This window comes from Triturus cristatus, chromosome 2_1 (assembly GCF_964204655.1).
Source record: "Triturus cristatus chromosome 2_1, aTriCri1.1, whole genome shotgun sequence".
Taxonomy (NCBI): domain Eukaryota; kingdom Metazoa; phylum Chordata; class Amphibia; order Caudata; family Salamandridae; genus Triturus; species Triturus cristatus.
The window spans coordinates 464744587-464770109 of NC_140581.1; the positions used below are offsets into that span (position 1 = coordinate 464744587).

The 25523-nt window shown below is 46.0% G+C and overlaps 1 protein-coding gene across 1 annotated transcript in view; it reads right to left on the reverse strand.

The window, feature by feature from the left end:
- Positions 1-25523, reverse strand: part of SV2C (synaptic vesicle glycoprotein 2C) — a 784750-nt gene that overhangs the window by 300548 nt on the left and 458679 nt on the right. The window contains exon 3 of the mRNA XM_085632286.1: positions 2628-2808. Coding sequence (XP_085488412.1) covers positions 2628-2808 — 181 coding nt within the window. The remainder of the gene's footprint in view (positions 1-2627; positions 2809-25523) is intronic.

Consider the following 25523-nt stretch of genomic DNA (forward strand, 5'->3'; position numbering starts at 1 on the left):
CAAACCAGGTCCAGTGTGGGCAGTGAGAGCAGGGCTTTTAATAGCCCGAGCCCAGCAGAGGACCTCACTTGGGGGTAGGGAGGCAAAAGCATACAGTGTTTTATGCAAACTGTTACCATTTCCTGGCCCTTCCACAATCTAAAATCCACAGGAATGTCTAAAAATGTTTCTCTGAGGAAGGGGGCAGCCCTTCCTGCAAATGTTCAAATAAGACGGGGCATCAAGTGGATGCTCACGATCATGGTTAGAACCCACAGCCAGATGCAGTCCAGTGGCACCAATGGACAGGTACACAATAGTGGGTTTGATTAATGCTTCTGAAACATGAGGGGTAGTTTCAGGGCAAGCTTCTCTCCCTCAAAGAATAGGTACAGCACATCATCAACAGTGCAAGTATCACTCACAGAACAAACACTTAGTGGTATTAGCAGTGCAATCTTTCCTCTCTCGCAGAACAGCTACACAAGGTGCATCAGTTGACAAGTTTCCGAGGTTCATAGAAGTATACCACACCGTCCCTCACATAACAGGCACAGCTCAGCATCACCATTGCAGGCTTCCATTCCTCATAGAACTGATACTCCAGAGTATGTCTCACCCAGGTAGCAATACACAAATCTATCTGGGTGGAATCCTCTACCTCCTCATGCTCCTCCAGTCCTAGGTCTCCCAAAATGAAACTCACAGTCCGCCATGCATTGTATGACTAACAGACACACAGACACCCAGCACACACATGCACCCACACACGCACTGCACATCGCTGCATAGTAACGATCTAGCCAAGGGTGAGTTAATTACACAGCAGCGAAACTTTAAGACTGGGCCTGTTGGCCTCACTCCAGTGACACACGTTAACAGGCCTGTTCACTTCTATTGGTCATGGAGTATGCCGTCACTCCCGCGGTGGTGCTACTTAACTTCTGGTAAAGGCAGAAGCCTTTCACCATTCTGAGGGCTTTGGGCGCTCCACTCCGAAGATTCAACGAGATCCGCAATCCGTGAGACAGGCCTATGTTAGGGCACACACGTGTGAGCTGTATGAGCCCATGGAAACAAAAATCAGCAGCAGGAATCCAGATGTTGTTGCAGCTGGGGCACTCAGGGCAGGGGCACATGTTCATCATCATGCAAGGGACTTTTCCATCCCAAAACTCTCACTCCGTGTTTCATGTCCTTCATGAACAAATGAGAGCAAATGGGTAGGCCTGGTGATGTTAGATCTCTTTCTCTGCCATTCAAGAGTCTGAAAGCTTATTACTCTGAAAATTAACCTGGGCTAGATCTTTGTAGATGTGATGTAATGATAATGTTGGACATGTTCTCAACATCAGCATGATTTTGTCCTTCCCTGCTAAGGAGTGCAGTTTGAACAGCACATTTCTTGGCTGCCCTTCCAGGTCTGACTCTATGCTTATGATTAAGGATTTCTTTCTGCATGAAGCATCAGGGAACGCAGATTGACCAGGCTAAGTCCTGGCCTTCCACTCCTTGAATTAGGCCTCTCAATGGGTCTTTCCTCTCTTCTGCTCCAGTTTACGATGCTCTCACATCAACAAAGCGCAATTCTAACTTTGATCGGTAGCAACTTCACTCTTTCTACCTTCAGATTCTCTACGACTTGCTGGACTGCTCATTCAAGTTGACAATCTCTCCCAGCGATGCTATAGCACTCTTCAGTTCTGCCATTTTACAACTTTTATTTGACACTTAAATCAGCAACATTTATTAAAACGTTGTGCTCTGTGGCATTGCTTGCTATATATCAGTATCAGGCTTGAACCCTTTAGTTTCTCTCATATTTCCAAGTTATGCCTGCTCTAAATTCAGAACCAATGTTTGTGAGTTTTGTGCCTATATATAATTGCTTGTATTTTCATTTTTACACTGCTCTGTGCTTGCCGTTATTCGTGCTGGGCATCGTTTGTAGAGCAGATGCATCTTCCTACAGTAATCTAATCTTGGCCGCCATCTTTAATAGGGACAGTACGACGTACTGTGTAAGAAAACAAATGTATATGTGCCTATGTTATTGCTTGCCCAGAACAGCTTTATATGAGTCTCATAACGGTAAATTACTCAATACATTTCCAATTCCCAGATTTTAAATCACTTATGATAAATACTTTAAATGTGTGAGTGTTGTATAACGGCTACATATTAATAACTATTCTTTATATAAATGTGGTTCATAGAGTAAGATCAGACATTGTCCAAAGGATTCGTCAAGAGCTTAGACCAGCAGAGCATCATTTCTCCTACAATTCTATCTATCTGTCGGTCTCCCCCCCCCCCCCCCCCCCGCTAAATTTGGGAGAGATACTGTCACATGAGTGTCACCAGGCCAGCACCACCTTCTGAAACCTGGTATAAAGGTTCTGAAGTTCATTCACAGTTATTAGGTGCATTGGCAGTAAACACTGTCTATTTGCTCGAAAAGTTTTATATAGCGTGCGCATGACCCTTGCGGGTATCAGAGCGCTTTACAAGTAAAAGAGGCAACATACAAATCTTTAAGCGTAGTAAAAGTACATACGGGATAGCAATCCCTATGAGATACATCTGGAGACGAATACTACAGAGATAGCAATTCAAAGGAAAGTAGCAGAGAAAACAGAAACTCTTACCCAAATCCAGAAAGCAAGCGACAGAAGAGAAAGAAGCCATAGCCCTGGACAAACGACGAAAGGAAGGCAAAGAATCCATTGACAGACATACAAATCAGAAGGGACTGTCTCCTTCCCACCTTGTCAGCGAGGCCGCCCCAGAAGAAGGCACCCACCATCATTCCAAGGTACACTATGCTCCCTGAAAAGAATAGAAAAGAGAGACAAAAAGGGCTGTTATTTTCAAGCAAATCAACAATGCACAATCAAGCAAAAAAGCAACTGGAATTTAAAAAAAAGAGAAAAGAAAAATCTCCTCACTGGGGAAAAGTGCAATGAGTGCTTAAGTGCTTTTGACATGTTTTGTATTAAGCGAGTCAGAATGAATTCATGCATCAGATAATTACTAATACCACGGCGAGACGACATTTTTTGAATGAAGATTTACTCCACACTTGTGACGCGCACCTAATCCGTCTGTGCTAGCAATGAGGGCTCTGTTGTTGGACAGGCATGGGGGCGTCTGCTTCAAAGAGATGTACATTCACGGGTTCAAATATATGAGCGAATTAGAATGTGTACTTTATTCAAAGGAGGATTTTTTCATCAGGTGCAGGTGTGATCCCCCCTAGGCCCCCCTCCTCGCAGCATCAATTCTCCCAGTGAAGCTGCTTTCAGATCCAGGACTTCAATAGAGCGGGTTTGTTGATGAGCGTCTACTAGTTGGTGACGTGTGATGTGAGGATCACACACAGTTGACACTTTAAAGGTTTCTTACTTCCATGCTTTATAGTAACATTTATTCCTGCAGTGCTTGAAAGGGGCCGGTGGTGTCAGGCTATTTGTACCAGTGTTACTTAGGTTTTTTTCCAAGACAGCAGGCCTTCTTAGAACCTTCTTGGGACCTTCTTAGGATATCTGTAAACTGTTTAAAGGGATCTCAGTGAGGAGGCTTTCTAAGGTAGGAGGAGTAGTAGTCACAACTGCGGGAAGGGCTATGGAATATGCAGTATCACTAAACTACTACAAGTCTCATCACCATCAGAGGTCCAGCGACTGCCAGTTTAAGGTTGTAGGATCGCTTTCCCCATACATTGTATGTAAGCGTGTACGCAAAATGCTGGATACAGCAGGGGAAGGTCCTGCAGAGCCAATGGAGAGCTAGGATTTCGGAGGATATTGTTGAAGCTAAACTCTGTATCTCCAGCAGGAAAGAGGGATGGACGCTCGATGATGCTCCAAGGGGCTCTGTTTTACTCTGACTAGTGAGCTTCAAAGGGATGAGCAAGAGGGCAGTAATGGCTAGACACCATCAGACAGGGACTGAACCGTCAGTGTCCATCGTGTTAGGAGAGAATGAGTTTTACTTCGCATAAGAGTATGCATACCACTAAGGCTTGAGAGAGTGAGGTGAGGTGTGTGAATTTGTTTCCCCCTCCTGAGGGTAGACCTGTTGTGCATAGTTGCATTATTCCAAGCTGCAACGGGGCAGCACAAAAGGGTATGGCGTGTGTGATTCGTACGCCACAGTAAGACTCGCATGGAGTGCTTCCTGGACACAGTTACCAGGGGGAGACACTAGGAAGGTCTATGCATGATCCTGCCTGTATCCCTTTAGGATCAGGGCCCACCAGACGGAGCGAGAGCCTCTTGAATAGGCGTTAGCACCAAACAGACCCACTGACTAATAGATGCTTCCAGAGGGAGGTTAAAATGACATTTTTAGGGAAACACGTTTTTTAAATTCTTCTGCTGTTTTCATTGACCAAAATACCTTGTCATGAGTCTCCCGAAGGCAAATTACTGATTCCATCGCCAATCCTCCAAATTGTAAAACACATATTAACAAATATGGTAAATATGAGTGTCGTGTAGGATTCCTGCTTATTAATAAGTACAATTAATACAAATAACTGTTTCTGAAATATTTGCAAAATGTCTGATCTGAAGATTTGTCACTTTGAGTCACATGTCATATCTTGGTTAAGATTTAGAGTTCAGCATCTATCTAAATCCACAGTTGAAAACGGAGACTGAGATTGCGTGCGGCATTTGTCTCTGCGGCCCTCTTTTGGGTGGCAGCTCCACTCTTCAATTCCTTCTATGGATGGAATCATCTTTGTGCTGAGGATCAAGCATTTCACGACCACCCATGAGCAAAAATATTCAGCGAGAGGCGCTCCTTGACCACAAACACACATATCTGTATCGGACATAATAATCATACTGTAAGAGCCAACAGCAGCAAACTTCCAGCCCCACAGGTAAACTGAAGTTTGAATTTGTAGGACGATTAGATAATTAATTAAAGTGGCTGAATGGTGGTGGTAGACATTTGCCTAAAGGGTGTGTTTAGACAGATGAATGATCACCACCTCCTTTACCCACTTGTATCCTTTAAAGAACAAACATCCCACACTCGGCAAATATTTTATAAAAGATCTTGAAAATCAAAATCTCATATCAAGCTCCCCCAAATGTATTTCTCCAGTCTCAGACAACTCACCACATAATACCTCCTACAGTATCAAAGTTCATCAGGGAACTATTCTTGGGCCAGATTTACAAAACTTGTTTGCAGAATCGGCCAGTTTGTGCATGCAAAAAAGCATTTTGGGATGTATGAACCCCATTTTGCGAATACAAATTGATTCCATATCTGGAAGGTGCGTGGTTAGGGCGCCTCTTTGTAATACTGAATCTGAATAGGATGTATTAAAGCTTCGCATCCGAAATTCCAGTTGCAAAACATTAATATTTTACTGACACATCAAAGGAGGTGGTAACCCTTTAGCAAATGGGAAGGGATTCCTGTGCGACGCCTGCCCCTTTGAGAATTTTAAAATAAATGTTTTTAAGAGCAAGTCACTGCCTGCTCTTAAAAAAAGAAATAGAGGCCCTACCGGCACTATTGAGCCACCAGAATGTCACTTTTTTGACGTCCCAGTGGCGTAATGTGCCACTGACATATTTATAAGGCCACGTAAAGCCACGTTATGTGGCTTTTCATGCCTTATAAATATCTGCCCCTTTCACTCAGAAAACTGCATGAAAGGGGGATTCCATGGGTGTTGCTGGGGCGTTCCCAGCAACATTTGTGGCTTTTTGACACTGCCCCAGATTTGCGAGAAATCGTAATTATGAGGCAGCGCCAAACACTTACACCTCTGGGGAGTCATACGGGAGGCACAACAAGGAGAAATATCTTTATTTCTCCTCGTTTTTCCTCTTTCTATGTGTGCTGCATTCTGCAGCACACATAGAAAGAGGAAAAAGCCTCTTGTGAAAAATAATCATCCCTGCAATGCAGGCACCCTTGCACCATGATGCAAAGGTGCCTGCATTGGCGCACGCCAGCCCATTGTGCTCCGGCGCAGGGGAAAAGGACAGGAACATGCCGTATCTAATAGATACGGCACATTCCTGTCCTTTTCTTTTGGCATAGGACAGCGCAGCAGCAAAGCCTGCGGCGCTGTCCTATGGCAAAAAAACCCCCATAAATGAGGCCCTAAGATGTGTCATTTTCTTTTTTGAAATGCAGCCCCTTTCCCTTTAAGGAAAAAAAGGGCTGCATTTAAAAGATTGCTTTATTGAAAAGCAATCACAGACATGGTGGTCTGCTGACCTCAGAAGGCCACCATCCCTGTGATGGAAATCATACCTAACGAGTTGCAAATTGCGACGTACCTCATTAATATTCATGAGGTAGGTCGAATTGCAACCCACTTGGAATCACCATTTAACGGTTGTATGTTTTCTTACACTAGGAATTGTTATTTCCTAATTGCGAATCGGTAAAAATCACAATCAGGAAACCCCAATTTCAACTTTTTGTACATCTGGCCTCTTGTTATTATAATGCCCAATCCACAAATGGGCCAATATGTTTACACCACAATTCCATCACACAAAATAGATCACCTTTTTCTGACTACCTGCATCTTCACAGACCTATAACCTCCCCACCATGGGATCATCCACTAGAGGCTAACCTTAAGAATAAGGGGTAGTATGACTGTTATATGTAGGCTTGCAAAACCACATCTGGTCTCCACTTAGCAGTCAAGATTTAACTCCTACTTCTGAGGATTTTCAAATAAGAGAAACTGGTGCACATTTTAAGCGTGGTGGGATCTCAACTACCACCTTAGCCACAATGACCTCCCCTCTTCATTTGTTAACAGGTTTAGAGGCTGAAGTAGTCTCTTTATTTATTGCCAACATTCCATTTTGTTTCTAATGTTTACTAAAATACACGTTGTCCATTGTCACTAGGATTAGAAGGTTCTATGTCTTTGCAGCCTAAGAAGCTATCATTGTGCTTTTAATTAGAAAATGCACACTTGACTCTTCGGTCCCTGGTAGCCACTGGCTCTTAGCTAACTTCCTGACGGCAACCAAGAAATAGTGGTGGGACACCTTGACAGCACTGTGGAGGATGGCTGCCTACCACTTTGCTGCTGTATAGATGAAGACCTGTCTGCTTTCTATCAGGGACAACCTATAGGAGGACAGTGATGCTGGGATGGATAGCTATTGGTTCTTTTCAACATCAGTTCTGCAGTTGAGCCCTGCACTCTCCTCAACTGGCTATTTACAGATGCAGGGCTACATTTCTGGAGACCACAATGCACTGAACCTAGATGCTTTATGTCTTGCTCACGGAGATGGCAGAGATACTACTGGACCCAGGCGGGCAACTAGAGCCAAATTTCGGGGGGTGGGGGCTGAAAAAGATTTCGGGGGGTGCTAAGTCTTCCAGCCATAGGCAGAGTGGCTGTAAGAAGGGCTGAAAACACATCAAAAGCCTCATTAACGAGTAAATGGTCTGTTAAAGACCTGTGAAGTACTCGGGTCCGGCTGCAATTGGACGGACGCCAGCCCGCGAAGCTGTCGCAGCCGGGCTGACACACATGAGGGGGGTGGGGCTGAAGCCCGGTGAGCCCAATGGGTGTTGCGCGCCTGAGTGGACCCACAGGTGTTCCAGCTGGCAATGTCATCTGTGGTAATTTTCAACACTTTCCTGCAACAACTATTTGCCCTCATTCACTGTTTTGGGATAATTGTTCAGTTCTCTATTATTGGCACCTAGCTTCTGGTCTAGTGCAATACAAGGCAATATTTGAAGCACCTGTTTAGTGACATAGGCGTTCTTGATTTTGGTAAGTTCGGAATAAGTTAAACACACTGTTCTAAAATATCAGGACAATGTGTAAAAATATATTTTCTTTAAAATTCTCACAACTAACTAATCCACTCTCAAGTCTCACATGTGGTTGTAAGACTGTAATTCAAGATGTTGGCATGCAAGTATTATTGAGTTCAACTGCCGGGTCGCCCAGACGTCAAACATGAAAGCCTAAGGATACCACGTCAGGCTCCTGTCGCACCCAAAGCCGGTGCTCGGCAAAATCATATCACAGCACCTTTTGAAAGATCAGGAGGTGCACATGTTTACCAAACATTTTAATAATTTATTGTAAATTCTCATTCATAATATTCTACTTGAGCCAGCATATTTTACATTAACATGTAGTACATCATGGGCTGTGACTCTAAGACTTGAAGTTGAAGAGCACGAGATAATGTCCCCGTGGGTTTCCTGTGCCACTTGCACATCCACAGGGGCATCACTATCCAGAGAGTGAAGCTGACTGAGTACAGACAGGCCCGCCTATGCTGCCCTGCCAGCACTGAAGGCCACGTTCCTATTGGTCAACAACCATGAAGAAGATGAAACTAACCTGACATGAACTCAGGCCCTGAAAGAAGCAAGCCATCAAAAGACCCTGCGTCTAACTGTTATAGACAGAATGTATCTAGAACAAGCATCTCTGTAGCTTATATCTCCAACCACGAGAAGGCACGGTAGCCTTCTGTCACTTACCCAGCACCTCATTGCTGTGATTGTAGCGGTCTTTGGAAGAAAGCACAGTACAAAGAGAGCCTCTCCATGTGGTACCTACTCCAAAGGATGGCGCACTGGCGAATACTGGTTTAAACGTCACCGCTGTCCTCAGAAGTATAGGATGCGCTGACAGATCATTTGCAACACTTGTCCAGGAAGCTTACTCCCAAAAACAAATGGTGAAGTTCGAATTGCTCCGTCGAATAACTTGAAGCAGAGGGCTGGGTGACCTTCACAGAGGAGTAGAACACATCTAACTAGCAGCACCTGGGTCTTATGTGCTCCTTTTTACTGAACCCAATAAGTGTTTCCCATTATTAGGACCACCTGCAGTTCTTGATTCATCTTTATTCACATCCACAGTGGTGCCAGCAGTCAATGCTGCAACAAACCTGAGATGGCCTCTCAGAAGTGATGGTAGACACAGTGGAGGAGTACAAATGTTACACATCACAAGAGCAGCCAGAGAAGCAGCATGTGACGCAAGAGCTAAAGGAACGGTGTCATCACACATTACATTTTGATTTTCAATATTCCATCTATCTGTAAGTGTATATTTATGTATATCCCCTAATACGTGCATCGACTCTCTTTCTAGGTGCTCCTAACCTTGCTCGAAAGAGGACGAGTCACAGGGTGGTGCCTTCGATAGGACAGTGAGACTGTCCAGAGCCCCTGGAATCACAGCTGAGGTGGCCCAGTTCCTGCCAGAGGTAAGAAGCACCTGTCAGGGCACTGATGGTACCCCACTGTGCCTCCTAAAGAACTAACCTATGGGAAGACCTGGTTTTCCCGTTTGTTCTGTTCTAACATGTGAGGCATCTGTCACGTAGCTATAACATCCTAAGAGACATAGAAAGAGCTACCGTACTGGAAAATACATGCTCCTCTGACGTGCCAGTGACATGCAGATATGGAATGGACAGGAAGGTGGGTGTGAAAAATGATGTGATGAGAACCCTGGGGCTGATATCGCCCAGACCACTGAAAGGCTACCAACATCTTCCATTTTCTCTCGACATGCTGCTACCAGACCATAAACCGTTTTAATATTAATTTTTATTGTAGTTCCACAAAAAAACATGAAATGTACATTGCGGCCTCCTAAACGGTGTTATTATTACCGAAAACCATGGCCCTCCTACAAGAATTGGCTGTGCAGTTAATCACAACTATTACAAAGCAAGAGCAGTAGAAGATGCCAATGGACACAAAGGATAAAACAGTAAATTATTTTCAGTCAGAGTGACAGTAGTGCCAACTTGATGGTACATTCCAAAAGCAAGAGGATAGTGCATCCCACACTTTGTACATCATTCGATGATTGTTTCTCTGGCAGACTGGGGTTGGACTTGAGCTTGCCGGTGGGGTGAGTTGGTGGCAGATAGGCTGCTTGTATATGCGGCAGCTCATGAGGGAGATGCCTGAGGTTTTCCCCACCGACTAAGCTGCTGGGCGCCGCAGACCTCTCCCGCTGAGGCAGCATTTTGAATCCCACGGAATGCGGACAGCTTTGAGTCTGGTTATGCCCCTGTGGGGCCTAGGGGCAAGAACCTGGCACGCTGCCAATTAGGGTCCCGGAGGGCGGTGACATAACTGGGCCAGCGTGACGGAGCCAGGTGAAGCCTACACTGCGAGATTAACTCTGCGGGGACCGTGCTACCCCTCTGGCCCTTGTGGCAGCCCCTAAATATTCTCCTTTCCATGGCCCGCGCTGTGTGAAGGAAGGGGCCCTTTGAGCGAAGACTGCAAATTGGGCAACATACCTCCCTGACAACTGTGGATCTGCTCATCCCTCCCCCGCCCCGGGATTGGGCTCCCGGGGTAAGAAGGGCCCCGGAAGAGCAGACCTGCCACTGACTTGCTATCAGGCACCCCCTGCCATTTCTGGAAACTTGGGAACAGACGGCTGCAATGCATTAAAAGCATCTTAATGTGGCACTTGGACCGCCTTGGCTACCATGCGCAGCAGTATTGACTGGGTATGCTCGTGTCCCTCCTGCGGAGACCCCTAGGGAGTGGCCGAATCCTGGCACTGCAAGCAACTGACTTGCAAGCCTGAGGCCTCTGGTGCTCGGCCTACCACACTGGGGTCTGCCACTATATCCCTAGTGCACAATGGGAGAAACGGACACCAGGCAATCCAAGCTGACTTTTGAGAACCACAGACAGACATGCAATATTGAGCCACCTACTAATGATCAGATGTTGCACCCCGGGGACAGCAGGAACCCAGCTCTGGATCCAGATATTTGCCCAATGTTCCTGGACCTCAAACAGAGCCTGACTGCAATTGGTATGAAAATAGACATGCTGGCAGACCAATTTGATAGTCTTAAAAAGAAAGTGGTCAGGTATGAGGAGCGGATCGACCATTCAAATGATGCACATCTGATGTAGAAGATAGACAGTTATCTGCTGGGGAGCGCCTACTCCAGATGAAGAGGGGCTTGAGGTCATCCAAAATAAGAATGAAGACCTAGTAGCTCGGTCAAGGAAAAATAATCTGCAAATCCTCGGAGTCCCTGAGTCGACGGCGATGGAACAAATGGAGGTCTATGTGGAAACAATGATTCTTGGTCTCTTCAAGGAGGCCCTGTCCCCCATGCTCATTATTGAGAAAGCTCACAGATTGCTGGGTCAAAAGCCACCCCCGGGCGCTCCCTCGTGCCCGATTATCACCAGGCTACTAAATTATAGAGACCGGGACACTACACTGCGCCTCGCCAGAGACCGTCACCCTTTCCAATATCAAGGCAACAAGATTTCCCTTCTTCTGGATTTCACAGTAGCTGTTCAGGATGCCAGTCGAGACTTACTTACAGTGAAATGCATGCTGCAATAAAAAGGAATGCCAAATATTCTTAATATATCCAGCCAAGCTTCATATGCACCATTTGGGGAAAACTTATTAAGTCACTGACCTGAAAGCTGCTACCAAATTTGTCAGAGGCCTTCTAGCAGCAGACACCATATCATCCTCATCACCAAGATATCTGGGGAAAGATCACCTTAGTCATAATGACTGATGGAGCATATCCTGCACCGAGGATCAATAGCAGTTGGACCGCCACAGGGCGGGACTTAGCAGACTCTCTCCATGGCTCTTTCAGGCACTTTGCGCTGGTGAGCTGCCGGGCACACATCTTGATGGTGTGGCCTCCGTGTGGTTGGTACTGGGCACTGCTCCCAGACTTACTTCTGCCCCCTTTAGTTACTTTCCTTTACAGCCACCCAGCTCACATATCGCTGGGAGTATGTTCGTCCTCTTGGATGCCCCACTGGAATGATTCCTCTCTAATGTTTCTGGATGCACATGAGGTTTTGAATGTTGGGTGGGATGGCACTATTTGGCTCGTTTGGAGGTCAAAGTGGGAGGTGGGATGCCAGTTGGGGAAGTGTTTTTGTTATGTATCTTGTGTTTGTTTGGTCTATGTTGAACCAATCCCCGGGATGCCACTCAGCTTTGCGCTCCCTGCTTCTTATAGCAGTTGCCACGGTTCAATTGGTGGGTGTTTCTCTCTCTCTCTAACTCTAGATGCCCAACAGTTAAATGCGTAACTTGGAAAGTCAGGGGGCTCAACGATAGGCGGAAGGCAAGACATGTGGTAGCGTACTTGCAATGGCATAAGGTTGATACCTGCCTGCTACAGGAGCTGCATCTGGTGAAGGCAGCTCAGGTGCATCTGCGGGCAGGCTGGATTGCGGAGTTACATGTGGAATAATACTCGAACTATGCAGAAGGAGTTGCAATGCTGATTGGTAGGCACAACCTCTGGCATACACGCCACACACTGTGCTGTAAGCAAGGACAATATGTTATATTGGCAGACACACTCCAGGGCCACCCCTTGATTATAAAATTGTATATGGTCCCAGTGTTGATGATTCCCATTTTTTTGCCGGGGTTTGGAGATTAGCTGGGACGTTTGGGCCAGGGCAATCCTTTGGGAGGGGATTTTAATGTGATCCTTGATGCAGGTGCAGACAGATCAAGCAACTCCTGTTGCTCACACCTGAAGAAGTCCACCATAGAACTACATATAATACTGACAGACAAATATCACTTATATTTGGAGTTCTCAACACGCAAGTAATGCAGAGAGCACATGCATAGCGCCTACACACAATATGTGGTTGAGAACAGATTACTGACTGGCAACTAGAGATGTGAATGCCTAGACCACTAATCTTATACACCTCCCGTGGACATTATCCATTCATGCCCTGGTCCTGTTGGAAATGCCCAACCGAGTATGTATTGCTCGCTTTCTCCTGGAGTCTACTGGCAGGTGCTCTCCGGAATCAGGTGTTCCAGAGCAACGTTTGTATGGCCATCTTGAATACTTCAAACACAATGTGCATTCTGTCCCCTCCCTGTCCACCCTGTGGGAGGCTTTCAACAGGGTGATCTGCGGGGTCTGTATAGCTAAGCAAGCTGGAGTTGTCCGGGCACTGAGGGGAGGAGCTGGAGGTATAGATTCAAGCCTTAGAACTCCAATACTTTGATATATGCAGCAAATCTTTATTGCCGTACTTCCACAGCAAACTCTCAGAATATGACGAGGCGCACAGGGAAACACATTAGAAGCCCAAGCACAAGGGATATGGAGAGGGGGATACAGCGGGTAAGACTTTGGCAAACTTTCTGTGCAAACTCTCGCTGTGTGATTATATAGTTGAGCTGATAGATGATCAGCAGAATGTTCACACTGGGGTGGACTCTATACAACACGCAATGATCTCCTTCTTTTCTGACTTATATACTTGACCACAGCAACTTCCCCCTGACCTCATTCCCTATTCGAACACCATTCAGCTGCTCTGCCTGGAAGAGAGCCACCGGTGCTTCCTTGAGGAGCCCCTCATGGTAGAAAAGGTTGTCCAGGTTATTAGTGCACTGGGGGCAAAACCCCGGGCCTGGACGGCCTTACTGCCGCCTTCTATAAGGAATACGCCCAAATCCTGGCCCTACATCGCTTAACGATGTATGAAGAATCCATATCGAGTGGAGTGCTCCCCTCTTCTCTTCTGGAAGGTCTGATTTTCACAATTTTAAGATCTGATAAAGACTACAGGCACTGCAAATCATACAGGCCCCTCTCCACGATAAATATGAATAATAAAATTCTAGAAAAATTGATAGCTGTTATATCTGGTAATGATATTATGCATCTTTCCTGTTTATCTGCCCCTGCTGCTCAGCCAGTTTGTATGTGCTGTGTGGAATGTTGGTGTGCATGGTGATGGTTGGAATGTGAGGATGCATGTGATGTTGAGTGTCAGATGGAGTATGGGCTGACCAGCAGGGTGGATAGGATACTCCTCGTGGGGCTAACTACAGAACTTACTAGAAGACATCCTAGGAACTAAGATCAATAAAACCTTCCTCTATAACCTTACTGCGGCTATTGGATTTCCTCTCTACATTATAACATATTTTGGCGACGATTTGGAGAAAAGTCTACAGAAACCCTTTCTTCAGGGATGAAGTGTTGGGTGTAAGCTACCCATTGCTTTCTTTTTCGGTTTCGTGGCGTTCGCTTGGGTGAGAGAGCAGGAGAGTCTGGTGTGGTGTATTATATTTGGGAGTACCTTGTTTTGTGTTTGATGTTGTGTCTCTTACCTTTTAGTTGTTGGTGTTCAGTGTTATCTCTCATTTCCATGCTAGTCTGGCCAGCTGGTGTACTGTGGTGGTAATTTGGAGTGGTTTGGTTGCTCTGTATGTGTCTGCTTGGGGTGAGCGTTAGATTTGGTATGCGTGTGGAGGGGAATTATGTATTTTTATATTGTCCCTTCCTTATGTGAATGTTATTGTAGGACTGTCTTTATTTTGCAAGAATTATCTTAAATTTAAGTGCATTGTTGCCATCTTGCATTCTTATTGTTATTTTCTTTGTATAAAGGGGAGATGTGTGTCAGATGTGTGTCTCTTTAGGTAAATATAATGTGTTGTTTCCGTCTTGCATATTACATTGTTTTCTTTGCATTTTATCTTATGTATTTATAATGCATGTCCTCTTATGAAATGCGTTGGGTTCCATCTTATGCGATGTTTCCATCTTGCATATTGCAGCATTTTCTATGCATGTTCTCTTTTGAAATGTGCTGTGTTTCCATTCGCAATTGCAACTTTTTTACATGCAAGTTTCTTTATGTAACTGTGATGCTTCCTTCTAGTATTCACATATTTTATGTGTTCTGTAAAGGGGGAATATGTGTTAGATCTGGTTTATGGTATCATGCATCTTTCCTGTTTCTCTGTCCCTGCTGCTCAGCCAGTGTGAATGTGCTGCGTGGAATGTTGGTGTGTATGGTGATGTAATGGAATGTGAGGATGCCTGTGATGTGGAGTGTCAGTTGGAATATGGACTGAGCAGCAGGGAGGATGCTCCTGGTGGGGCTAATTACAGAACATATGAGAAGACCATCCTAAGAACTAAAATCAATAAAACCTTCATCTATAACCTTACCTCGGCTACTGGAATTCCTCTCAACATCATAACAATAGTTTCACGGCTCCTCTCGCTTCTGCCAAGCATAGTGTAGCCTAATCAGTCGGAGTTAGTACCCGGCCGTTCAATGGTTCACAATCTGCATACTTTGTTTGCTCTTCTGCACACGATTGTGCCCTTAATGCCCCCTCAGTTTTTAAAGATGCTATTAAGGCATTCGATTTGCTTGAATGGCCCTACCTATTTAAGCTACTGATGCAACTTGGGGTGGAAGACAAGTTCACAAGACTACGCCCAGTCCGGTGCCAGAATGCGGGTCAATGGAATGATAACTCCCCTGTTTGATATATCTTGGGGCACCCATCAGGAATAACCCCTGTCACTCATATTATTTGTAATTACAATGGAGCCTTTGGCAGCTAGGATGTGGCAACACCACTTCCATCGAGGGCTGACGTTTACCCCTCGCAGAGTTCAGGTTTTCATGTACGAGGATGATGTCACATTGTCCATCAGGGAATCTTGGGACAATATGGATCCGCTTATCAGGGAGCTCACCTGATTCAGCGGCATTGTAGGTAGAAACATAAATTGGGTGAAATCTATCCTATCCCCCTTACGAGGGTGACCCAGCAGTTTGAGTCAGAATTCCCCCTGAAATGGGCATGTGACCTGGTATGTCACCTGGGGATCTGGCTTAGTTTGGACCTTGATGAGCTCTTGTGGGCTAACTATGGCAGATTGATGTCCTGGCTAGAGGATCGCATAGAAAGATGGACGAAGCTCCCATTGTCCCCTGCTGAGAGATTAACTTTAGGCAAAAAGGTGGTCCTCCCTACATTTTTGCATTTGTTGATTAATTTGCTAATCCCGTTGCTGTTGTGCCTCCGCAGGTGGCTTAGGTCTCACCGCATAATACTGGCGTGTGCGGGTCATCAACCCCAGGTGGCATGGGAAATACTGACACTCTGCTTTGAACAGGTTGGACTTGGAGCCTCAGATATGGATTGATACTTTCTTTGTGCTCAAGCACAATTTGCCCATTACTGGCTCTATCCTATATAGTTCCAACCACACACAGCTCCTGAACATGATCATGCTGCCCCTTCCCATTGCAGACAGCACTGTATCTTCCCCCTAAGCGGCCATGGACTCAGATAGACATCGTGGCATGCATGGTATGGGCGTGGAGCAAATTAAGATGGAGGACGTGGCTGGGTCTTTTATTTTCTCTGTCGGTGCCAATTACTGGCCACCATTCTCTACCAGCCACTATGGATGCTGGCACTAGTGACTGACTACGCTTGCTACAACTAACATCCTTTGAAGCAGTGTACTCGGAGAGAACCTTTGCCACTCCACAACAGGTCATCCAGGGTCATTCATTCATTTCATTTCAAAACTTTATTCGATTCAGAACAAAAGAATCATAAAAGTCAAATTTCATTTGCAAACATTATTTCAAAATCATTTTTAAAAGACATTCTTACAATTATTACACTAAACTGTTAAAAGTTAATTAGCTAAAATAATCACAAATAAGAACCCCATAGCTGTTACTTCCAATCAAATTAAATGATTTCATTGGTTCTTCGTGCCAGGGCATACATTGAAGTGCCAGTTAAAACAAATAAGAAAATCAGAAAATCACGCTGCAGTAATATACAGTGTACATGATCAAGGGTCAGCTTAATGATGCCAGATTTAACCATACCGCTTTCTAATCAAAAGTGACACCCGTATAAAATTTAGCATTGCACAGCAGACACCAGGTGAAGACAGGGATAATAAATATTCATAGCCCTCTTCATAATGGCATGGATGCTTTTCCTTAAGGATCGGCTTAATAAACCTAATTCTCGGATCCTTATATAGGGAACAAAAAAGAACAATATGCATCGTGCTTTGGCTATCTTTGTCATTACAAGGACAGGGGGGCAGTCTCTCACACCAACCTCCCTGTTTAGGAAACGCAAAAAGAAAGTGCAAGGTGTGTAACCTAAACCTTGTCAAATAGAATCGCCATTGCACATGGTTTGTGAAGGAGAATCCAGGGTCACTAATTGTGAGGGGTGGATTGTGTTTTCTGTGGCTGCTGGGTTGGAGAATTTATTGACTATTTTGAAGAGTTTTTTTGTGTGGTTGGCCACTTTATCTATGCGGACTATGATGCCTGTTCTTTTGGCTTCCTTGATGCGCTGGTGGTAGTTGCTGAGGGCTGCTTTGTGAGTACGCCCACGGCTGTCAAAACATGGTCCACTGACCTAGCAATCCCCATTAGCGATGAGCACTGGAAGTACTGCTGCACCCAGTCCAGAGCCCTCTTCTCCAAGCTACAGGCTGTATTTGGTTCACTTTAAATGCATGCATAGAATATACTGTCCACTTGAGAGAATGCACAGGATGGGTCTGTTAGCTGATGCAAGCTATGTGATGATATCGCAAAGATGTTAAGGAGGTCTGCCAGCAGTGCGCAAGCTGAAAGTGCTCCTGTTTTTGCTGGCCAAGTATAGAATGGCGATTCACTGGGGGAGGCAGCCGGTGCCCGAGAGAGATGGATGGCTTTGGGACGCTGCATACTGTCCAAGGATAGATGGTCCCCCTTGGCGACATACCTGGGTACACAACAATAAGTCGGCGAGGCTCCCACTGCTTCGCCGACTCCTGACCGAATTGTATGTGATCCGGAGCTGCCCTCCCTGATATGGAGCCCTATTCCCCAGGACAATTAATACTGTGAAAATTCTGTTGCATAGAGAGATGTTGTAACAGTGGCAGGTACCACATCTATGGTTGAATCCTCGCTAAGTGGTTGGTTTGACTCCCCCCTCAATTCCGACTGCATGTTGCACATCATGTCTTGCTGTATACTGTTGGACTCCTTATACCTTGCATGCAGTCATTGCTGTTTGTATGCTGTTCCATGTTCACTGCAAAACTTTAATAAAAACAAGGGAAAAAAGGACTCAGATCTCAAGGGTCATGAATGAGCAAAATTTGGCAAAAAATCCAAAGTTAGGACCAGACCAGGTCTTAGGCACACTAACTTGTGTTATAAAACATATGGTATAAAATATATACTGTTTATAAATCACAGCCAGGAACTGGACACTTCCTCTCCTAGGTCAATTACGAATTACTGCAGGACAGGAAGTGGAACAGTGACGGCCGACACTAACAAAGGGTGGTGGGCGGGGATGGGGAGCACGGGGTGAGCACAGGGGGAGGGTGGGGATGATGGGTTAATAATCATTTTAAAAATCTACCTGACGGCGCCGGACGCCTCCAGCATCGCATCGCTCCTGCTGGCCTCTACCTGGGTCCCAGCAGCCATTGGGCACAGAAGCGCTGGGATTGGTCTGAGAGGGCTGAAAAGACACCCTGCTCAGACCAGGGAGTCTGTGGAAACCTAAGTGCGCATGTGTGTTTAGGTCGGTCGGAGACAGCCAGCCAAACACACATGAGCACTTTGGGAGTGCACAAGCTCTCCTCCTTCACCCTCCCATGCCCCGCCCCTCCATGCACAAGCTGGGAAACGAAAAATTAAACGATGCTAGAACATCGTTTTATTTTTCATTTGCTGGCTCTGCGCCAGGCCGTGGGGCGAGGCTCCTCCGCCATTGCAGAGCAGCTGCCACTGAAGTCTAAGAGGATGAAGGCAATACACTACACCACTGAGATGGCTGCATGGACGGATCGGTGCATCGATGGATAAAAGCACCCCTATTTGTTGAGGAACAAGTTCTAGCTGGAGACCTACCTTATAATGAAGGCGTGGTAGTAAAGTTTGTTTGGTGCCTTCATCTGCATCTCTGAGAGTGCTTCAGCAGGAATGTGTCTTTTCTAATTAGTTAATAGTTCCACTAATTATTGGAGAAGCTGGGTCTGGGAATTCAGACTACTTTTTTTTCGCTCTAAAAGTGATTCCCCCCTTTTGGGCTATGTTTACCATGAAGATAATGTGCCCTGGGAAATTACGAGGGGGATTGGCATTGTCTCATTTCCTATTTAATCCTCATTAGTTCCCGATGAGATTTCCGCTGCTTTCAGCAGCCAGAATGATGGGGTGAAAAGCCCCGGATCTATGGGTTTATTGTGGCTCTCATAATCCTTCTGGGGCAGGAACCCCTATTACGGACCTCATAGGTCTTGCTGGGCCACTTGTAATCGACCAAAGTGTTTTCTTTAGTAAACAAACAGATACAAAATTGCTTTAAGGTGCTTTTCAAATGCCATGTAATGGCTGAGTTCTTGCCGTTTTCATCTTTGGTGGATAAAAAAGCTCCATACAGTTGCTTTAATGCACTGAGTGTTGAGGGTAATCCACTAATTTTGCATTTCTCAAGGAGTCCACCAGCATGTTTTTATAAGTGGAAAATCAGTGTAAAGTGTAATTACAAATACATGGATACATGCAGCGTCGCTTGTATCTACCCTCCCGAGTGAGTATAAATTCGAACAGTTGTATTTCATATTTCTGGTAGCGATGCTCTTTTATCCTCGGATGTCTCTGCGTGTCTCGGATATTACCCTTGCTCGGCTGCGTGTCCCCGGCTCGTGGTCTCCTGCAGTGGCGCGGATGCCGCGGGAGCACAGCCGGGATGTGAGCAGCTGCACAGAGCCGCAGATGTGACAGGTAAGTATATCAGAGAACAAGGCTATTCATTTGGCGTCCCTCGTGTTTCACTGATTCAATAAACAAACCTCTCATTGGAATTAACTCTCGGCCTTCAGCCTCGAAGGTCATTAGGAAATGGATCATTGCCTCGTAAAAGAGCGCTGGCGGTGACGCAGTTTTTAATTGAAATAACCAGCTAGGAGGGAGTGCGGCGTGTCGCAGTGCAGAGACTCCCGACTGGAAGGAAGGAAAGCCGGCTCTGTTCTTTCTGCTGCCTCCAAGGTACTGCCCCTGAGGCCAGGGCATATGGAAGGCAATCTAGGCGTCCACATATGATCAAGGAAGGGGAGTGCAGATATCTGTTGTGTTGTGGGCTCTAGGCCCACATGCTATGCAATGATGGACACAGATACCGTGACTATCGTTATACAACTGGCCACGAGCACGTGCACTCGGGCCCCTTTATTAGCCGGGTCACGTCACTCATGACGTCGGTGATGGATGGGTGTCAGGTGTGTGTGTGCCCAGCCCCACTCCTATAGGTGAGTGGCTACTAACTCTGTGCCTGTCGAGACACTAGAACGTGTCTCGCAGAACACAACAGATATCCTATGGAAGCATCGAATAGGGCAGAGCTTTCCAAACTCTGTGTCGCGACACGGTACTGTGTCGCCTGCAAGTGGTGGGTGTGTCGCAGGATGACGCCTGTACTTCGCAGTTCGTACACCAGACGTACGCAGAGAAAGGAGAGGGTGAGCGTGTGTGTATGCGACACATGCACATTTCGCTCCTCAGAGCCATTCCCGGCAGGAGTGTTAGCCCGGGGACGGGGAGGAAACGACAGGGCCGGAGAACAATCAGTGGCCGCCAGGCTCCGCTGACTGTCTGAGCCCCCGCACCATGAGCATCGAGCCTCTGGCTGGCCTGACCGATCTGCTGCACACTTTATTCTGACACAGTAAGTAAGGCCTTGACATTCGAGACCTTCTCACAAGTACGGGTGTTCAAGTAGGTAGGCAGGGCATAGACTGCGCCTTTCTGCCTGATGTGTTGTTTGAATATTCGCTGGTCCTATAAACGGTTGGCCTGGAAGAGGATGGGTGATGTGAGGTGGGTGGAGCAGGGCTGGATGGAAGGCAGGGCTGGATGGAGGGCAGGGCTGGATGGAGGGCAGGGATGGATAGATGAATGGACGAAGAGTAGGATAAACTGATTTAAAGAAAGTCAAAAGGAGACTCACTGGCATCATTCACTCGCTCACGGCCGTTTGGGATATGGTTCGACTACTCCCTTCTTGTGCATTGGCTGTGCATCAGGAAGACCCGGAGCATGCACTATACAAAGTGCTGCATGCACAGCCTCAGGCGCACTGGCACTATTCAAAGCGCCGCATGCACAGCCTCAGGCGCACAGGCACTATACAAAGCGCCGCATACACAGCCTCAGGTGAACAGGCACTATTCAAAGCGCCGCATGCACAGCCTCAGGCGCACAGGCACTATACAAAGAGCCGCATGCACAGCCTCATGCGCACAGGCACTATACAAAGCGCCGCAAACACAGCCTCAGGTGAACAGGCACTATACAAAGCGCCGCATTCACAGTCTCAGGCGCACAGGCACTCACCACTCACTGTGTTCACAACCTTCTTGTGCACTGCCGGGTTAGGAGAGGACTGATCCGGCCCAGGAAGTCTGTGCAGTAAGAAGGCCCCGGAGCAGACACCATAAAAAGCGCAGCATGCGCAGCCTCAGGCAAACAGGCACTCATCACTCACTGATGTCATCACCTTCTTGTAACAGGGCGATAATTAACACGCTACCTTCTCTGAACAGTTCACCAACGAGAGAAGCGGCTCCCAAAAACAAAGAAGGGATAAGGGTGGGGGGGTCCAGGAGACGGGGTCTGGGTTTTTAAGGTTAAACAAAGCACTCTTGTAAACCTGCTAGCTCTGCTGTACAATCGAACATCAAGTTCAGGGAGGCCAGACTGGGTAATTCGGCCCTAGGGACTCCCAGGGCAAACAGAATGATTGAGTATTTTTATTTAACTTACAGCACTTAGTAGCGATGATTATCATTTTTACCCCACGCCTCCTAATACTGATGTTCAGCTTGCTTCCAAACACTCCCACTTTTGGCAGATAAGAAACGTGAGGCATGAAAATGTAATGACTTGCACAGTATTATTCTATTTTATTTGTAGTCCCCGGGGAACATAGCTCCACTGGCCTTAGAGCTGACTGCCAACCCAACAGAAAAGCATGAGAATTTCTCAAGCAAGTATTTGGGAAACACAAACCTGTTCTGACAGTAAAACAAATCTAAGCTATGCTGAAACAGTGAGTCTCTTCTAGTGCCTTCATGAAAGGACAGAGCTGGTGTGCCTGTCACAAGTCGCCCAGAAGAGTATTTGATAGTAAGCCGGCAATAACTAAAAAAGGCCTAACCTCAGCCTTTTTCCGATGGTTTGGGGGCCCCATAGTGGTTAATGCAAATAGTGTTTTTTTTGGTGTGTGGAGAAACTAGCCTCACAGTAGGGACACATGTATGGCTTGGTGGTATATTTCATGAAGTCTTTCTTTTTGCGTGCCTAGGATGTCAGCAGAACAAGCGATAGACAGTTTTGCTAGTCACTGTCTTGTTAGAACAGATTCACAATTGCTTTCTTAACCTTCCTGCTTTCTCAAATTTGCTTGAAAATACACCATTTGCCCACTTTTTGTTCAAAATGTTCTCATGTGGAAAAGCCCCCGGAACTTCCGTAGGTGGTTAGGCCTCCCTCGCTACGCTCGCTCGCATTACCGTGTCGCGAAATGATGCATGTCTAAAAAGTGTGTCACCAACAAGAAAAGTTTGGAAAGCTGTGAAATAGGGTGTCAAAAATCCTTTTAGCAAGCCTTACCTCGGAAAGTTCCAGAGAAAGAGTGACGTCATCACTGTTTTCAAAATCATTCAGACCCACAACATGAATGGGCAAGGCCGAGCGCTAAATTAGCGCGCGCCGCCATTATGGCGGTTGCACCAGTCCCCGGGGGGCAAGGAGGAGGAGGGAGCACTCCCACCTTCCCTGAGCGGCCAATAAGCGGCATGAGGAAGGGCGTGAACCGGAAGCACTTTAGTGCTTCCGGTTCACAGGGGTGTCCAACTTTGGGGTCCGACTAGTTTAGACTGGCCAGGCCCGTGCCTCCTCCCCCCCCTTTAAAAGGGGGTACGGGGAGGAGAACAGTCTCTTGTGCTGTGCTCCCCACAGGCACGGCACCCGGGCCACCAGCGGCCCGTAATTTGTTTTCCCTTTTGTTTTCCTGCAGGTCTGTGGCAGCGTGCATGATCTCACCTTGATCCGCTGGAGAGGTGTGGCGGCGTCTGCGGAATTTCAGGTGGAGCGGGAGAACCAGCAGCAGCTGTATCTGCAGCACTGGAGTGCGATTGTGCAAGGAGGGGTGCTTCACACAAAAACGTTGAGTACACGCACGCTGGCGGTATTTGTGGCCGCATGGTAGTGTAATCCTGGCTATGCAGAGCTGCATTCGAGTGAGACAAGCAACAATAACAAGGGTCCAGGTGATACGGTTTGACTGCGACCTGTGTTCAACTTTGATTAGATTTCTGTATAATTTGCCTTTATTCTAAGAGGATGTTGCCTGGGGACAAAGCCTGCTCAGTAAAATTATGGAATAAGTCCAGCACTACCTTCTCTTTGAAAATTATATCGCTTTCACTATTATTTTTTATGTCAACTCTTTCATCATTAAGCGTGCTTTGCTCATCTAATGCCTGCCAAGCACGTGAACACTGATTTGGGGGCCAGGTTGATATGACCTGAACATGAGCAAGCACAGCTATTAATAAGATATACTACCTATTTGAATGAATTTTGCGCCTTATATTTATACCCCAAATTTGTATTTTTATTTTACATTTGTTAATTGGAAAACATTATTTTTACCCAAACGTTTACAAACTTTTGCTTCATTGCAATATAGGTATTCCACAATACCATTATTTAATACCAATACAAAAAATCCAAACGAATTATACAAATGATGATAATAATAATGACAATCAATTCATTTCTTGGTCTTCGCCCAATGCATTTCGGGACGACCTAGTCCCTTCGTCAGGGGGAAATCTGTGAAAAAAACATGTGTGTGTTTAAATAGCATGCTACGCATATTTGTGTTCAATTCACACAGCGTTGTAAAAGTCAGTCTGTCTCTTTAACACTGCCGTCCACCTATGGTGTATAGTAAACCATGAGTGTATGTTCTAGCAATACCACTCCAGAAGCCAATACCCAAATCACCGAATCCTAGTGCCCACCACCTAAACACTGTGTGGTGCGCTTACGTGAATTAGCGTAGAGCAGTTCTGAAGTTATTCAGCCTGTTAAACCAAATGAAAATATGAATAACCGAGTTCCATATTCAGTAAATATTTCATCAACAATCGGATTGCCAGTAGATCACATCATACCTTGAATATGCAGTTTTCTGCGGATACAGTAACGCCACACCGTCAAATTCTTCAAAAATGCTATCCGATACCAGTATGACTCTCGTATGTCTTGAGCCACCTAATCTGTAACACGATGAATGTCCTTAACACCGCAAAACCACAAGCGCTTGCTAGCAACGTAATGCGAAACCTAAGGTCTTCCTTACCCGTATAAAAACTCTGTCACCAGCTGATTAAACCGCCAATCTGTCAGTAACCTTTGTTACCGAAACTGACTAAATGTCTGCGTTCAGTAATTATCACGAGATTACGCTGCAAAGATGCAGCGTTTAACCGCCGCCATATTTAAAAGTCTAATGATGAACATGGTTCCATCAAAATTAATACAATTCGTCTGAGTGGATGTCAATGTTAAAGGTTTCAGTAAGCAAATTCAGTAATTCTGTCACGAGATTCTTCACAAATTTGTGTATTCATAGAACACCAAACCATCAATTAACTGAAACCCCGGTACTGAAAGTTCTCACGAAATTACGCGGCGATGTGACACTACGCCGCCACCATCTTGAAATGTCTGATCATAATTGAATAAATATCAGTATTATGCATTCAACATAATAGTTACTATAGTCACAGAACTGTGATTACAATGTACTTATTACAATGTATAGATGTTCTGACATACAGAAATGAAAATGTATAACAAGATGATGTTTTACATAATAACAAACAATGTCAATTTCTAAAAAACAAGATATCTCAAATTTGTCATTCAGCCCCAACGGAATCAGGGAATTTAACCTTTTTATCCAAAAAGCTTCTCGTTGTAGAAGTCTTTTTGCGTTATCAACCCCTTCCTGTTTAGGTACTTGTTCTATTATCTGGAATTTTAGTTGGGCTATGCTATGTCTCATTTCTACCCAATGTTTAGCTAAACTTGAGTTTTTGTTTTTGTTCCTGATGGTACTTTTATGTTCTGTTAATCTAATTTTCAATTTTCAAAGCCTGCTCCCCTTCTCCTCGCAGTCAGTCGCCGGCCTTGATAAAATAGTTTAGCGCTAAAGCGAGGTGAGGTGACGGGGCGCCGCACCGCAGCAGCCTGGCAGACTTTTTGATCACACACGGCTGGTACAAACCAACTCTTTCAAGGCGCGCTCCGGTTCAAAGGCGGCGAGGCACAGGCGCGGGAGGAAACGCGGGCTCGGCCTCGGCTGGCACCACCCTCTCAGGCCTGGTTGGCAGAGTGAGGCTTCGGGCGCGACGGGCCCCGTCTGCCATTTCCATGGTTCTCATGCAGCAGTGCCCACCGATGAGACACGCCAGGGGGTGGCAGTTCACACAGCAGGGCCTGCCTAGGTGCAGAGGTGAGTGGACGAGCCTGATGGTTGCCGCTGGCGCACCTAGAGGTCCTCGTGGATAGCATAGTGAGCCGCCCGACTTGTATTTTGCTGTTTCTGTCATTGCATCCAGATATATGAT